Below are 18,400 nucleotides of genomic sequence, written 5' to 3'. Positions count from 1 at the left end.
GCCTGGCTGTAGGACCTCCCCGGATAAGGAATCATCAGGGCCTGGACGAAGAGTCATCAGAGACCAAACGAAGAATCATTGGAGCCCAAACAATCATCGGAGCCCAAACAATCATCGGAGCCGGAATGAAGAATCCACCTGGGCCTGCCAACAGCTCTAGACTCTCCCCATCCCCCCTGCCCCAGGAAGTGGATGGTCACTGTGAGCTGCAGTGTCGGTTCAGAGGCACATCCCATACCATAGCCTACACCATAGGACCATACCTTAAAATGAAAACCGCCTTATTTTCCATATATATACCATTAAAATTCTCAAATATCACCAAAAAATATACTGTATGTAGAATGTACGTGAACTGTGCCGCGAGTGTTCGTTCAGGTGCGTACAGTAGGTGAGCGATACTTTAGCGGCAGGTGTGCTGGGAAAGGTAACGATGCCAAGGACCAAGGGACGTCAGTGGACAGGTACCGTACCTTGCAACGCCGGGCAACCACGGACGTCAGTGAACAGGTGCTGTACCTTGCTAAAACAATTGCTGAAATTAATGATTCTTATCTAATATGTTTGTGATATGTGCCACGAGTGTTCGTGGAAAATATTGGATCATGTGTTGGGGGAACGTTTGGGGAAGGAGGAAAATATAAATTAGATATATATATATATATATATATATATATATATATGTGTGTGTGTGTGTGTGTAATTCACCGGGTCGGTCAGGATCACTTGATGGTCGTGATGATCAGCTTTTACCCTCCCGGAAAGGAGCTGAGACCTCATATAGTCCGATCTAAGGGCAAGGCTGTGACCTTCACACACGCACACACCCGTCCCCTTGCTCAAGGGGGACAGTAACCACCCATTTCGTCAGTGAAACTTTTCGCAACCTGAGCGAGGCGCGAACTCCCGTCCACCAGTTGGCAAGCGGGAACGTTACCACTGCACCAGCGAGCGTTCGTGTGTGTGTGTGTGTGTGTGTGTGTGTGTGTGTGTGTGTGTGAGGGAGTATATTATGTGTGTGGTGAAACTTACGGGTAGGAGGGCCGAAAAATAAAATTATATATATATATATATAAATATATATATATATATATATATATATATATATATATATATATATATATGGCACACACCCACGGACGCCAGTGGACAGTTGAGACCGTGAAAAGATAATGAAAAGTTATCCTTTATGTGAACTGTTTGTAATGCTACTCTCAATGGAAGGTGTTGCGTGACAGTGAATAATATCACTTCTTTTTCAGCTGAGAACCTAAAAAGCTCATACTTGACTTTCTGTGTCAGTGCTTGCCAAAATGGAGAAGAAAGGTTTGTCTTCTGACCAGTGGCAAAAGGTTCTCTTCGAGGAGGAGACCAAGATCTAGGTAGATGACGAGCTGAGCGATGTTTCAAGTGAGGAGGACTGGGACGAAGTCCAAGAGCATTCCCCTCGGGTGGCTTTGCCCACACTTATATCACGACGGGAGCAGACACACCCACCAGGACTATCGGCCCAGCCATAGTCTTCACTTGGACAACAGGCATCGCCTTGGCTTGTACCTTTCGCTCCTACAGCCATTGCGGTCTCTCCACCTCAAGCCTCCAGTTCCCCCTTGGCCGAGCCTATGTCACCAGTAGCAGGGCCTAGTTATGCGACATTGGCACCTGGACGCGGCGCAGTGTCTGTGGCGCAACTGGTGCAGGAGGCGACTGTGTCGTTGTCCCCTGCCCGGTCGACAAGGGCGCTGTCTCCGACAGCATTAATCCCCCCCGACGTTTTCCAGCAGCAGGAGAGTCTCGTTGTTCTCATCGTCGGAACCCTCACCACATGCTGTGTTTGGAAAAACTCCTGCACAAGATCTAGGAGCTTTTGATCCTAACAGCTTTCATGACTTTTTACATCTAGAGCATTCCAATTCTCAGTTTTTATACCTATCAACCTGACAAAATCTTCCACAGGAGTACCCACTGTTTAATAATATCCAGGTCAATCCTGCATTATCCTTGAACATGCTTGGGGTTTCATTCACTCGGGACTTATCTTGGAAAGATCATATTACTGTACATCTCTTGTAAAATCTGCTTCCAAGAGATTAGGTATGCAAAGCCGACTCTGTACCTTCTCTAACCCTGCACAGTTGTTGACTTTATACACGAGTTTTATTCGCCCCTGTGTAGAGTACAACTCTCAAGTGTGGGGAGCCTCCCCACATACAGCTCTTCTCAATAGGGTGGAGTCAAGGGCTTTATGTCTCATTAAGTCTCCTCCTCTTTCTGGCTCCCTTCAACCTCTGTCTCTGCCGCCCTGTTGCATCTTTATCTCTTTTCTACCGCTACTTCAATGGTCACTGTTCCCTCCACCTTTACGACGGGTGCATAGCACACGTCTAGCAACAAACTCTCATCCCTTTTCTGTCCAACACTCTAATGCATGAGTTAGCCATTATTCCCAGTCCCTCATTTACACAGCAAGTCAACTCTGAACTGTCTCCCTCTGTCTGTATTCCCTACTTGCAGGGAAAGGCCCCAGGAATTGATGGAGTGTGTGGTGAAATGCTTAGGTGTGGGGGTGAGACTGTTGTGGAGTGGATATGGAAGTTGTGTAGATTGGCTTGGGAAGAGGGAAGGGTTCCAGAGGACTGGAAATCAGGTATAATTGTTCCTCTGTACAAAGGAAAAGGTGACAGAAGTATGTGGTAACCATAGGGGTATTTGCCTTCTAGTGTGACTGGTAAAATATATGGTAGAATACTCATTGATAGGGTTAGGCAAATGACAGAGGAGCTAGTTGGAGAAGAACAAGGGGGATGTAGGAAGGGAAAAGGGTGTGTAGATCAGATATTTGTTCTAAGATGTTTAGTGGAGAAGTATTTAAAGAAGGGAAAGAAAGTGTATGCTGCCTTCATGGACTTGGAGAAAGCTTATGACAGAATAGATAGGCAAGGTATGTGGAAGGTATTAAGAATATATGGAGTGGAGGGGAAATTGCTGAGTGCTGTGAAGAGTATGTACGAGGGAGCTAGGGCTACGGTGCGAGTGGATGGTGAGCTGAGCGAGTTCTTTGATCTCAATGTGGGACTGAAACAGGGGTGTGTGATGTCTCCATGGCTGTTTAATATATATATGGATGGGGTTGTAAAGGAGGTGCAAGGTAGGGGAGTGGATGTGGGGCTGGCCCTAATGAATGAGGGTGAGATTTGGAAGCTCCCGGTGTTGCTGTTTGCTGATGATACAGTATTGTTGAGTGAAGATGAATGGGAGTTGCAAGGTTTGGTGAATGAATTTGGGACAGTGTGTAGGAGCAGAAAGCTGAAAGTTAATGTAAACAAAAGTAAAGTTATGGTGTTTGAGAGGAATGAAGTCACAGAGTGTGCAGTGAGGTTGGATGGTGAAGATATGGAGAATGTGAGTGCATTCAAGTACTTGGGTAGTGTGATGAGTAAGGATGGAACTTTGGGGGATGAAGTACATGAAAGGGTACAGCAGGGAAGGAAGGTTGTTGGTACACTGAAAGCAGTGATGAGAAATAGGGAGGTGAGTATGGAAGTTAAGAAGTCACTGCATGATGATATTGTGATCCCTACCCTGACGTATGGAAGCGAGGCGTGGACCTTGCAAGAGGGGAACAAGTCAAGAGTGAGAGCAGTGGAAATGAGTTACTTGAGAGGAGCATGTGGAGTGACAGGTTGACGAATGAAGAAGTGAAGGAACGTTGTGGAGTAGATGTGGATGTGGTTGAGAAGATTAGGAGAAATACACTGAGGTGGTCTGGACATGTGGAGAGAATGGAGAATGAAAGACTGACTAAGAGGGTGTATGTAGGTGAGGTGGAGGGAGGGAGAGGGAGGGGTAGACCGAGGATGAGGTGGAGGGAGGGAGAGGGAGGGGTAGACCGAGGATGAGGTGGAGGGATGGAGTTGAGAGGTATATGAGGGAGGGGGGGTGAGTTGGGGGGAGGGTAGTCAAATGGTGGGTGACAGAGTGACTTGGAGGCATTTTGTCTGCGGCCACCCTTTGCGGGATTAGGGCGTCGGGCTATAGATAGATAGAAAGGAACATTACTGGCGCCAACACTGAGCCTTGAGGGACTCCACTTGTTACTTCCCTCCATCCAGACATCCTATCCTTTATTACTGTCCTCATTTGTCTGTCTCTCAAAAAGTCTCTCATCCATTCCAGGAGTTTCTCCTTCAGTCCTCCTATATATTCTAGTTTCCACATTAGTCTCTTATGAGGTACCTTATCAAAGGCCTTCTCTAAGTCTAAGGAAACACAATTCACCCAACCATCTCTCTCCTCTACCACGTCAATCGCGCTTGAGTAAAAGCTCAACAAGTTGGAAACACATGACCTTCCACTTTTGAATCCAAACTGACATTCAGCCAAAATATTCATCTCTTCTAGATATTTTATCCATCTGTCTTTCAGGATTCTCTCACACAATTTTGTGACCATGCTGGTTAGTGACACTGGTCTATAATTCAGGGGTTCTTCCCTGTTTCCTCCCTTATAAATTGGTACCACATTTGCCCTCTTCCATTCTTGTGGCACTTTCCCCTCTTCCAGAGAACACATGATTAAACTGTGAATTTTATCCACCAGTTGTTCTCTGCATTCCTTCAGTATCCAATTGTGCATGTGTGTGTGTGTGTGTGTGTGTGTGTGTGTGTTTCTCAAAATTTATGGTACCACAGAAAGTAGCCGCATAACATTCAGGCACTGAAGACTATGATGATTGTGTGTGTGTGTGGTGGGAGGGGGAGGGGGAAGTATACAGTAGGTAGCTCAGTAGCTTTGTGTTTATAAATGAAGTCTGCAGTGTAATGAACATTGCATTCGGTTGCAGAAGAGCTTTATCATAGGTCACAAATCCAATACTTTAAATAATTTTAGACTTAATGATTCACGATAAAAATAAGTCCAAAATTTGAAGTTCATAATTTCATGAAAGGGACATTCAAGTTCTAGTATGACCCTGGAGATGAGGTTTTCTGAAGTCGGGAGAAACCTGTCAAAAGAAATTTTAAAATGAGGAAGAGATCTTACAGGAAAGGCTGTGATTTCCAAAATGTAGTGGTATTAAAGGATGGAAGGACAGGTTGTGAGTCTCAGAATACACAGGTACAGTGCTATAGAAAGGAGAGCAACATTATGCAAACAGAATACAGAGGTATTGTACAGTAATAATGAGAAGAGAGAACTTATGCAAATTCTACAACTGATAAGAAAATTTATGTTAATGCACAATGATAACTGGGCAGAGTTGTTGTTTAGGACAAAACATGGAATGTACATCAACTATAACATTATTGTAATTTCAAAAATAATGATCATAAAGCAGTGCATAAATGGAACCACAAATTACTTACCCTTTGCTATGACTTCCTGAAGCTGAAACAAAGTCCTCGGCATGACTGATGGCAGTAGGACAGTACAACAGTTTCAATATAATATTGTTTGTAAATGTTTTCCAACACTTATATTACTTGGTTTCAATGGAAAGGTTGTAAAATTAACAACAGTGAGGTAACTTGTCCATAACCTGGTAATATATTTTCAAACAGAAAATGCAATTGTAGTTAAACTAATGAAAATCACATACTAGAACAAAACATCTCAAACTCTTATTAATGAAACTCTTCAGATAGCTCTTGCATCTCCAGTTTCTAAGTTAATTCATTAAGCTCTGACTCTGAATGAGTTTTGAGAAATGGCAGCTAATTATAAATGTAAAAATCTTTTCAACTAAAGTATTTTTTCTTACAACTAATTATAAGCAATCCTAGTGCCAACAGAAACCTTTAGAATGAATGATAAACTAAATCATTTGTACCATCAATGTACAAGTTTACCTGACAAATATCTGAGCTTTTAGACACCCAAAGCTGCTATAATGTCCTAACTTGTGTACTTGAGCATCATCAGCTAATGGGATGGTAAACTTTGCTATCTTTCTAGTTTAACCAGTGGAATGCAAGTCACAGTTCCAGCTGTGTTTATAAGGCAGTGCAAGTCACAGCTCAGGCTATGCCAATCAAACCCACACTTCAAAAATTGCCCAGTAAAGGAGGCTCCTGGAGCAGGTCATTGCACACTCCACAGATTAAGAAGACCAGTCACAACAGTGAATGTAATTACATCCTAACTCATTCTATAATATCTTGAACTGTTCCTCACACTCACATAGAAGTAAATAACAATAAATAAAATGCCCATCATGTATACCTTCATAAGTTTAAAAATATTAACATAACCTGTAAATCTGGGTAAAACTAAACAAATTCAATTGTAACTTATTAAGATATCCTCTGTTATTCAACCACATTCTTCTACCTACTTCCTGAAACCAAAAATTAAAAAGCTAACTTTTTAGAGAGGCTGGGTCAGACTACTGTATGTTTAATGGTTTGGATATGACATATTATTCAGTGTACACAATAAAATATGTGTCCTATATGCAAACTTGTGTAGCGTGTACTAGTCTTAATAAGCGTTTTCCTTGTATCTGTATGTTCAGAGTTCAGATCAACTTAGTTATGCAATCAATATCATTCAAATCGACACAGCAGATATATTTTTTTCTTCAATTAATAGAATAGTTACTCACTGTTAGTTCAATGTGTGTGTGTGTGTGGGAGGGGGGGTTGCCATTCATTCGCTTTTTTTTTTCTTTAACCCTCTTGCGAATGATGACGCAAATTGCAACATACCAGAGTTGAGCTGAAGAGTAACCAATGATGCACTTTGTGTAATTATCAGTTTTGGGCTGAAGTAATACAGATTAGGCAATTTTTGACAAAATATTCACCAAAAATTAGGTTTTAGCATGAGGTGCATCAAACCTTAGTCAGTCATTGGGAAAGATGTCTGTTTCAAGGCCAACACTCTCAATCAGCTGCGCACGATTTTTAGCAATTTACTCAAAAACTATTGGTGGTATCGAAATTCCAAAAACAATACTTGAAAGCTTGTGAAATTCTGCGTCTAGACATATACAGTACTCTGCTCTTGCACAGTGCAGAGAAAATTTTGCACTAGAAGGTTCAGAAGCTATTTTTACTCTGGAACTAGTTTATTCTCACTGTTCCAGTTTATTCTCATTGCATTTTGGAACTTTTACTCATCAGCTTTGTATGTTTTTATTTGCCTATCTTATAGTGTAAACATCAGCAAAGATGATGGTATACAATTTATACCAATATAACCAATTTCTGGCACAAATAAAATCCATGGGAATGTTTTCCTTTGTGTGCAGTCAGAGGCTGCCTTCACTCCACTCCCTCTGACCATGTCACAGAAACTTACAGAAGACTTACCACGAGAGTTAAGCCAAACACAATTATTGCCAACACAGTATTGTGCCCATATGAATCATTTGTCACTGTCTGTCTAGTGTTCCTGCATAGTGTGTTTGGGAAGGAGAATATTATTAATTTGTTTGCAAGTGCTGCTGGAGGATTAGTCTACTAAAAATAGATACAATGTCAATAAGTCTGGATGACATCTTAACAACTCATCATGAGAGTTAATGATGACAGTTAAGCTGTGGGCTTTAAATAATGGTATGTGCAGTAAAACATCTGAGTGAGTTGGAAATGCACCAGCACTATGGCACCATGTCAAGTAAGCATAACAAGAAGGATGAGGCATGAGAAAAGTACTTGAACCAGTAAATGCAGATGTTGGTGGCAAATCTACACTTATAAAGAGGGGACAATACAGTACTAATAAACAGGCCATCTGATAGTGGTAATGATATACATTACTGTCAAGTCAAAAGCAGTCTATGTATGACAAGAATGCTAGGCCACTTAAAAGAAAAACATGAACAAATTACTTGACAAGCAGGCAGAATATTTTGAGGTGAATAAAGCACACTGAAATGGATATATTATTTGGAATGAATGGAAATATGAACAATAATCTGGAATAAACTATCAAATTTGATGGGTAGAACGATTAAATCAGAATGTGTAAGAAGACTGAAGTAGAAGAGTATAAACACAACTGACAGATGACATAACATGGAATGAATGATGGCAACAGAGAGAAAAAAGCTGATTCAAGGCCTTTTATATTTGGCCATCTCAGATGACTTGAGTCGTGACATCAGCAGGCATTCATTAAAAAAAATAAATAAATAAATAAACTCGAATATGGCATTGTATAGACAATTTACGGTTTTGCATTACTGTATTTAAAAATTTTCAGGCAACAAATACCAACTAGCTTAACCCTTGCACTCCACGCAACATCCTCTGATGCAAACATCTTTCCCCAATATTCCCCCATTTTCTTCAACTCAGCTATGTACTGCAGCTCTCCTGCAATACCATTCAGTATTGGTCAGGCCACTAAACAATAAGGATGTCCTGCACTTCCTCTGTTATGTTTCAGGAGACCCTCTGGTCTCCAACATTGCTAGTTTTTGCTACAAAATATTCCAGACTTACTACCAAGAAGACTGTGCACATCTGCACATATAAGACTAGTTTTTCTTTCTTTCATTTTTTTTTTCTTTCATTCTTTTACAGTATTCCTAGTAAAGACTGAAAACTAGGTTTATGATTAGGAAATTTCATTAATTCATTTGGGATGCATGAGTTAATGCATCATGTACCTCAATAATTTGTGGTTATTACACACAATACTGTACAGTTACAGTTCTGCTTCACACATTGTAAAAAATGTATACAGTATAAAGTCACAAATAACAATTGCTGTCTTGTGTAAGTGGAGGAAATAATATTGGAAAAATACTATTTTTGTACATGAGTAAAGACTACAGTCACTAGTTTCAATGAGTGGCTCCATGACTAGGATGCTGAAGAATAAGTTTACCTTCCAACTTATAAAAAAATAAAATAAAAAATAATAATAACAACAACAACAACCCACTGTGGGTTAAACAAATGAAACATGGTATCTTCACACAATGGATGGTGGCATCCACCTTTAGTTTATATTTAAAAAAAAAAAAAAAAAAAAAAAAAAAAAAAGCAAGGCACTGTGTGACATCTTCCAGTTATGACTGCAATCTATGTAATATAATCAAATGGAAAAAAAAAAGAAAAAAAGCAAAATACTCAAAATTCACGGTTTCAAGATACAGTTTATCAGAAAAAAAAAAAAATCACACTCCCATACACACTTACAATAAATAAATCTATATAAATTCTCTACACTATAAAATGAACTAGTTGAAGTGGAATTTGAAGCCACCACCAGGGAAGCCTCCTTGATGAAAGTGGAAGTGCTGGAAGGGATTGAAACCATGACCTCCTGGGCCACCCTGTTGTTGCTCTGGGTCTAGGGGATCTTCTCCATTATCAAACTTTGCCCGCATCTCTGGAAAAGCAATGATAATGAATCAACATTACCATCTGGATTAGATGGCTTGAATTACCATGAGGTACTTAGCAAAAACCAGTGCTGTAATAATGATTTTTCTTAAAAATACTGTAAGCAGCAATCATTTACAGTCTTTTACAGTAAAGTGACCCCTTAGTTATCACGCACTAGTTTATTGTTGTTTCTGTTATCAATGCAAGATAAAGATCTGCACTCTTGACATTATCGTGCATTTCTTAAACTAAAATGATCTACACCATAAATGATCTGGACTACAGCCTCCTAGCCTCAAGCTCCCCTATATTCTGTGCAATCAGTGACCTTGGGAGAATTTAGACTGGAATAACTTCCACAAACCTTCATCGGTGAGCACTTCTTTCGCTGCAGCAATATCAATAAACATTTTCTCTGCTTTCTTCTTCTCCTCTCCATCATAATGATCTGGATGCCATTTTTGTGCCAAAGCTCTGCAAATAAGAGAAATTTTACATAAAGCTGACAATCTGGAGGGTGTATGGGAAAGGCATACTAGAAAGTGTGTGTGTGTGTGTGTGTGTGTGTGTGTGTGTGTGTGTGTGTGTGTGTGTGTGTGTGTGTGTGTGTGTGTGTGTTTCACCGGGTCGGTCAGGATCATGTGATGGTTGTGATCATCAGCATTTAACCCTCCCTGAAGAAAGCTGAGAGCTCATACTGTATAGTCCCATCTAAAGGCAATGCCTTGACCTTCACACACGCACACACCCGTCCTCTTGCTCTAGGAGGACAGTAACCACCCGCTTCATCTGTGAAACTTTTCGCATCCTGAGCAAAGCGCGAACCCCCATCTTAGCAGAGGCTAGGTGAGTGTGAGTGTGTGTGTGTGTGTGTGTGTGTGTGTGTGTGTGTGTGTGTGTGTGTGTGTGTGTGTGTGTGTGTGTGTATATATTTACCTATTTGTAGTATACAGGAATTGAGCGATGCTCGTGTTGTCCTGTCTCCATATCCACATTTATCTAGTTTACTTTTACACACATGAATGTTTTTCTCATGCACCACCTTTTTGTCTAAGTCGTTCCAAATACTTATGTATTTACCCAATACTGTATACCTAATTGAGATATACACGAAATAAGCTATGCTCGTGGGTTCCCATCGCTGTTTCTCAGTAAGTCAAATTTAGCTTTAAACTCGTTTAAGTTTTTAGACTGGATGATCTCTTTGTCCAGGCTATTCCATAAATCTATACTTCTGTAAGGAAAGCTATATTTCTTGATATCCTTCAAGCAGCTTGACTTTTTCAGTTTCATTCCGTGTCCTCTTGTTGCTCTCTTATCTCATAAAAACAGATCTTTTCGGTCAATTTTATCTACTCCCATCATGGTCCTGAACACTGCAATCATGTCTCCCCTCTTTCTCCTTTCCTCTAAGGAAGGCAAATCCAGCTTTTCCAGCCTCTCTCTGTATGACAGATCTGCCAGACTGGGGACCATTTTGGTTGCTGTTCTTTGTATTCTCTCAATCTTGTTTATATCTTTCTTTTTGTGTGGGGACCACACTACCGCTGCATATTCTAACCTGGGGCGGATCATGGCCAATATCAATTTTTTCATCATCTCCTAATCCATATAATGAAATGCTACTCTTATGTTAGGAGTTTATAAGTCTCTCTAACTAACTAATATGCTTTTCAGGTGACAAACTATCTTGGACCAGCACTCCTAAGTCTTTCTCTTCTCTCATTTTAGTGATTAATTCATTGCCCAACAAATAATTCATTGATGGCCTCCTGGTACTTTTACACATATCCAATATTTTACATTTCTTTATATTAAATTTCATTTCTCACTTCCGGCTCCAATCATGTATCCTATCCAGATCCTCGTGCGGCATTTTACAATCCTCCTCAACCCCTACCTTCCTCAAGATCTTTACATCATCAGCAAACAGACTTGCATAACTGTTCACTCTATCTAACATATCATTTACGTAAATCAGGAACATTACTGGCGCCAACACCGAGCCTTGGGGGACTCCACTTGTTACTTCCCTCCATCCAGACATCCTATCCTTTATTACTGTCCTCATTTGTCTGTCTCTCAAAAAGTCTCTCATCCATTCCAGAAGTTTCCCCTTCAGTCCTCCTATATATTCTAGTTTCCATATTAGTCTCTTATGAGGTACCTTATCAAAGGCCTTCTCTAAGTCTAAGTACACACAATCCACCCAACCATCTCTCTCCTGTACCACGTCAATCGCTCTTGAGTAAAAGCTCAACAAGTTAGAAACACATGACCTTCCACTTCTGAATCCAAACTGATATTCGGCCAAAATATTCATCTCTTCTGGATATTTTATCCATCTGTCTTTCAGGATTCTCTCACACAATTTTGTGACCATGCTGGTTAGAGACACTGGTCTATAATTCAGGGGTTCTTCCATGTTTCCTCCCTTATAAATTGGTACCACATTTGCCCTCTTCCATTCTTGTGGCACTTTCCCCTCTTCCAGAGAACACATGATTAAACTGTGAATTTTATCTGCCAGTTGTTCTCTGCATTCCTTCAGTACCCAATTAGAAATTACATCAGGTCCTGGGGCTTTCCTTACATCTTGAGTTTCCAATAATTTGTACACTTCCTGTACCTCCACTTTTATATCTTTTATCACCGGTACATTTCTAGTCACTCCCTCCCCTTTCACAGATTGTATTTACCATCTCCCAAATGAACATCAATATCCTCTCTTAGTTTGGTCTCTACAAAGCACATGACATCAGGTTCATATTCTCTCAAGAAATCATTAATTTCAAGCCTGGCCGATATTAAATCATCAATATTAGTGTATATCACCTTTAAATTATTTTTCATGTTTTTTATACCCTCTTCTCTCCTTTTCTCCGTCAGTACCACTTCCTCAATTTCTGATCTTTCACAGCCATCCCCCTTAGTTTCCTTTGCTTCTATTTCCTTATATACCACTTCCTTACTTTCATATCCAATACTCTCCAAAAAAAAGTATTACATTCTTCCTCTGTCCTCTTATCATTTTTTTCCTTTACTTGATCTTTCAATGATTTTAAAACTTCTCTTTCTTCTTCATTTAAATCTTTTCTTATTATAATATTTTCCATTTCAGCCTCTTTGCTTAATTTCCAGGTCATTTTGAGTATAACATTTACTAAACTTTCTGATGTCAACTCGACTCTCATTGGTCTTGTTTCCCCTTTCCTATAAGGCACTATCCTCCTTACTTCCTCAATTTCTTTTACCCACTTGTCTCCTTCGGGGACAATTCTGCCTAATTTACCTCTCACCAGGTTCATGTCTCTCTTGAGTCTCACAAATCTAACCTTTTCTTCCTCCTCCCTGTTTCCAAATATTACCACACATCTGTTCCTTTCTACAGTTTCTCTCACCATTTTCTCTTTTTTCTTTAGTATTTTCACTACATTTTCTTCCATCTTTTTCTTGTTCATTTCCCTTTCTTCCTGGATGATTTCTCTTAATAACCTCCGGCATTGAACAACCCTTTACAGTACTGATGTCATTGACGTCAAGTTAGTGAGCTATGAAAAAACTGTGAACAATTATGGGGAGGGAATGAAGGTCACTGGTATGTTTGCACGACTCTACGCTATGATTCCAAGCAGTCAGGGGGTCGGTCAGGCTCAAATGTTTTCGCCCATTTGGTAAATGCACCGTAACTTTGTCATTTCTCCCGTGAATCATTGCAAATCATAGCATGGGTTTAGGAAACTAAAAATCACAATGATTAGGTGGATGTGCTGTGCATCCCTGCATGCAGGGCCTGGGGGGTCTGGGTTTACAATGGAAGAGTTGAGAGGTAGGATGGGACTGGAATGTATTGGTGTTGTGATGAGGAGAGGTAGATTAAGATGGTTTGGGCATGTGGAGACGATGGGGGATGATAATTGGGTGCAGGAAGTGAGAAGCGTTAATACTGGGGGTGGGGTTGCGGGGGGTAGACCGAGAAAGACATGGGATGAAGTCATTATATGTGACCTCAGGGTAAGGGACTGAACAGGATGGCTGCCATAGATTGAGCAGCATGGAGAACTGTCATTAGGAGACCAAGGCTGATCCATGAAAGCATGTTGGAGCCTTCAAAAATGAAAAGAGAGAGAGAGAGACAGACAGACAGATAGATAAAGATAGATAGACTGATAGATAGAGAGATAGACAGATACACACACTACATAATATGTTTTGCTTTGGTACAAAAAATATGCTTGCCTCCACATGCTCATAACCTGCAGCAAATGGCATGTCAGTGCTACCAGCCATCTGTATAACACAAAGCAAAGTGAACCATAACGTAAGCCTTTCAGCAAATGTTTTCACTAAATTTCTTGACATGACATTTGTCTTTCATTGTACTTCTCCAGTAGCTACTCATTAGCCTCTTACCTGTATGCTTTGGTGATCTCTCTTTTATTTGCATTTCTTCTCACCCCCAATATCTTGTAGTAGTCTCTTTTGCTTGCTTGTTTCTTTAGTTTCTGTGCTCTTTCTAAGCCTTCCTTGGCTCTCTGAAAGTTTTCATCAATATTTAGAGCTTTCTGGTAATCATTTACCGCTGTTGAGAGAAAAAAAAAACATTAATATCATGCACTTACAATGTTGCAGTATAAAATATTCCACAATTAAATATGACCTACACAAATATACTACAAACACATTTGTAAACTTATTAAATGAAGCGCAAATGCCTATCAACAATTATCAAACATCCAAACTTTAACTTCCCCATTACGACCACAGGGGACAGGGCTATGCAATTAAGTCCAAACATTAAAGGCATGTACCCAGTTACTGTCCAGCCTTGCAATTCAATTGATCACCTTGCAATAATTTGCTGAAACAGTCATTAACCCCTAAAGTACTATGACTGATGATCGTCACTTTGCAAGTTTGCCAAGTGGAGTCCTACAACTGACGATCGTAGAAGGTCTGTCAAAAACTGCCGAACAATGAGCCACCCCCTTTTATGACGTAAATGGTTCCTACCTGATCAGAACTAGGGGATAAGGTGGCTGGCTGACTGGATATACCCTACTATGTCCCATCCCACTCAAACTATTCACTAATACCACATCTACATCACATGGGGTGGGGGTGTTGTATGCTCACTCATCCCCCCCCCCCCGAAGCTCCCCACCTCCCTCCACCCCTCCTTTAAATCAAATGACACAGCAATTTCCCTGCTATGATTGCTATGTTTGTGTTTCTTCCTACCATACTACCCCCCACACCACCACCCCCGCATTAGGGGGGTGTCTCATCCTCCCTCACCCCCACCAGAACCCCCCTACTTCACGTATGGGGTGGTGGTGGGGGTGTCGCATGCTCACTCATCCCCCCCCCAAAGCTCCCCACCTCCCTCCATCCCTCCTTTAAATCAAACGATACTGCAATTTCCCTGCTATGATTGCTTTGTGTGCGGTTCCTCCTACCATACTACCCCCCACACCACTTCCCACACATTAGGAGGGTGTCTCATCCTCCCTCACCCCCACAAGAGATGATACTGTCTCTCATATATCATGTTCCATCACCTTATCACATGTGCATAGCCATCTGACACCATTCCTATTGTAATAATGTAATGAATGTGAGTGGTTACCACTCAATAAATAATACAATGTTCATGTAAATATGCAAGCTAGTGATGCCAGTCTGTCTCCTTTGAGTAATGTAACATACATAACTAGCTGCACACTTTTGGGCCTGTTCACTTCCATCACTGCATCTCACTCTCACTTTTAATAAATAACAAAATACAGTATTCTCAATGCCTGACCCTCCTTCAGTGGAAAATAAAGCCTTATGTAAATATGCATGCTGGCAGGACCAGTCTGTCTCATTTGTGTTACATACCATTTATAGCTACCTGCATATTGTCGACTCTACTGATTTCCATCCGTGCATCTCACTCTCACACTTAATAACAAAATATTTTTAATGCCTGTAGCTCCTTCTGTGGAAAATAATAAAATGTTTACACTAATAAACATGCTGGCGACACCAATCTGTCTCCTCTGTGTAGCATTCTTTCACCTCTACTCATTTCCATCTATGCATCTCACTCTCACTTTTCATGCATGAAAAAATATTCTTAGTGCCTGCAGTTCCTTCTGTGGGAAATAATAAAATATTTATGTAATTATGCACACTGGCAGGGCCAGCCTGCCTCCTCTGTTTCATTTGCTGCTAGTCATATGCTTTCGGTCCTACAGCATGCCCTCATTTTATGAAGAGGATGCATATGAAAAAAATTCAGCGCATAATGATTTATCATATAATCGTGGCATAAGTCAATCGAGTGTTATAGGGAATATATATGGAAGAATTATTATAAAGAAAGTAAGAGAGATATCAGAAGTCCTAGTGAGTGACGAACAGGGTGGCTTTAGGAGTGGCAGAGGATGTGTGGATCAAATATTTGCAGTAAGACAGAGAGTGAAGAAGGCATGTGAGGACTATAAGTGATTATGTCATTTACAGATCTGGAAGAAACATATGACAAAGTAGACAGGGAAGGATTGTGGATGGTTTTGTGCATGTACGGCATAGATAGTAAGCTGCTAGGTGCTGTCAAGTTTTTATGATGGTAGTGAGGCAGGGTAAATGGGCATCTGAGTGACTGGCTCACAATCAATGTGGGTGTGCGACATGGCTGTGTGACGTCCCCATGGCTGTTCAATATATGGATGGGGTGATGGAAAAAAAAAAAAAAAAGTGATGGCATTGGTAATAAATGGTGATGGATGGAATATCTTAAATTTGTTGCATGCTGATGATGCAGTGCTACCTGCAAATACCAGACAAGAGCTTGGTAGACTAGTGCAGAGTTTTGTAGACGTCTGTGTGTCGTACCTTGAAAGCAAACATAGAAAAGTGTAAAGTGATGGTTACTGAGAGACAAGGTGACTCCCAGTGTGATGTTACAGTGAATGGACAGAGACTGGAATTAGTGGGAGCATTCAAATACCTGGGTACAATGATAGAAAAGAGAGGAATATGTGCAAAAGAAGTGGAATGTAGAGTGGCACAAGGAAGGAAAGTAGCTGGTGCTATGAAGGCCTTGAAAAGGAACAGAGGCTTGCGTGCTGCAGCTGCATGAGGCTTACATGAAGGAGTGTTAGTGCCAACTTTAACATATGGATGTGAGACTATGGTGTGGTATGAAAATGAAAAGTCAAGAGTAAGAGCAGTGGAGAAGGGACTGCTGAGGAATATATGTGCAGTAAAGACAGTGGACAGGACACGGAATAATGCGATGCGTGAAAGATGCGGAGTGAGGAAGTCCGTGGACACCAGAATCGAAGAGTGTACTGAGATGATTTGGTCATGTGGAGAGAATGGATGACAACAGAGTTGTGAAAAAAGGTATATCTGACCGAATCTGAAGGACGGAGGAGACAAGGTAGGACAGAAAGAAGGTGGAGGGATATGGTGGATCAGTATGTGAGGAAGAGAGGTATGGAGGTTGGTAAGGCTAAGGGACTGACAAGAGACCAAGATAGCATGATGAATTTTGTGCAGAGAAGCACATACCCAGGGATTTGACACCTCTTTTTAAAGTGACAGCATTGTTTTGTTTTGTTTTTTGAGGATGAAGGAACCAAAGGCTATGAGCCCGCAAAATTGTTTTTTCCAAAAGAAAACAATATACGAGAGAGAGCCAAATTCAAGATCTGATCATTTCGAGATGCCTGGACACACTGCATTTGAAAGACTGGAGATCACAGGAAGCAGGAAATACAGACAGAGGGAGACAGTTCCACAGTTGACCTGTTGCATAAATGAAGGACTGGGAGTATCGGTTAACTCTTGCATTAGAGAGAGGGACAGAAAAGGGATGAGAGTTTGCTGCTAGACAGGTGCTACACGCCCATCGTAGAGGTGGAGGAATGCATGCAAACAGTTCAGAGGAGCAGTGACCATTGAAGTAGTGATAGAAAAGAGATAGAGATGCGACCATGCAGCAAAGAGACAGAGATTGAAGGGAGTCAGTAGATGAGGTAAGTTCATGAGACGAAAAGCCTTTGACTCCACCCTACTGAGAATAGCTGTATGTGGGAAGCCTACCCACACATGAGAGTTGTACTCCACACAGGGGCAGATAAAACCCCTATATAGAGTCAACAATTGTGCGGGGGTAAAGAAGGAAAAGAGTCGGATTGACTCTATCAGATAAGAACAGTGTATGTGAAGCTACAGAACGTGGTAAAAGTCCCCCTACCCCATCTGATGAAGCCAGGATTCCATGGGCTTGAATGATGAGTGAATGGAAGCGTGACCCACTGAACTGGGCAAACTTAGGCCATCTGGACGTTGCTGCTCCTCACCCTGCCCTCGGGTGGGAAAGGAGGTCCGGATGATGATGATGAGTTGATTATAACATGGGTTCAATAGCGATACATTTTTGGCCAAAAATTGCAACAGCAATTGCATATCAACCTGTCGGGCTTTGTACGGGATCACAATCATCATATAGCAAAAATTCTACTTAAAAAAAAAAAAAAAAAAAAAGGCCCTAACTTTTTTTTGTCATCGAATAAGCAATTCATTGCATACCGATTCATTGTATAATGAGGGTCAGCTGCAACACTCAAGCCTCTGTTTCTTATCAAGGCCTTCTTTGTCCAGCTACTTTCCTTCCTTGTGTCACTGTACTTTCCACTTCTTTTGCACATTTTCCTCTTTTTTCTATCACTGTGCCAATGTATTTGAATTCTCACCAATTCCAGTCCCTCTCCATTCATTGTAACACCACACTGGGAGTCAACTTCTCTCTCAATAACCATCACTTTACTCCTTTCTACATTTACTCTCAAGGCACAGTGCTCACAGACATCAGCAAAACTCTGCACTAGTCTACCAAGTTCTTGTCTGGTATTTGCAAGTAGTACAGCATCATCAGCATACAACAAATTTGTGATATTCCATCTATCAACATTCATTACCAACGCCATCCCTCTCTCCATTACCCGTGTTTTTACTTCTCTCACCACCTCATCCATATATTTATTGAACAACCATGGGAACAT

The 18,400-nt window shown here is 40.9% G+C and overlaps 1 protein-coding gene across 2 annotated transcripts in view; it reads right to left on the bottom strand.

The window, feature by feature from the left end:
- P58IPK (dnaJ homolog subfamily C member P58IPK) overlaps positions 1-18,400 on the bottom strand; it is a 390,081-nt gene that overhangs the window by 343,106 nt on the left and 28,575 nt on the right. Inside the window, exons 8-10 of one of the 2 annotated variants that reach the window (XR_013898340.1) lie at positions 13,755-13,923; positions 9,706-9,815; positions 8,660-9,345 (exon numbers count right to left, since the gene is read on the bottom strand). Coding sequence is in view for 1 of the 2 variants with exons in the window: in XM_080276771.1 (XP_080132897.1) it covers positions 9,194-9,345; positions 9,706-9,815; positions 13,755-13,923 (431 nt within the window). In the remaining variant the exon portion in view is untranslated. Of the gene's footprint in view, positions 1-8,144; positions 9,346-9,705; positions 9,816-13,754; positions 13,924-18,400 lie in introns of those variants that run through there. The other variant, XM_080276771.1, reaches the window with a different exon arrangement.

Source organism: Coenobita brevimanus, chromosome 66 (genome assembly GCF_032717465.1).
Source record: "Coenobita brevimanus isolate Jiangsu-jjx chromosome 66, ASM3271746v2, whole genome shotgun sequence".
Taxonomy (NCBI): domain Eukaryota; kingdom Metazoa; phylum Arthropoda; class Malacostraca; order Decapoda; family Coenobitidae; genus Coenobita; species Coenobita brevimanus.
Note: the sequence above shows the minus strand (reverse complement) of the source record. Positions and strands in the feature narration are given on the sequence as shown.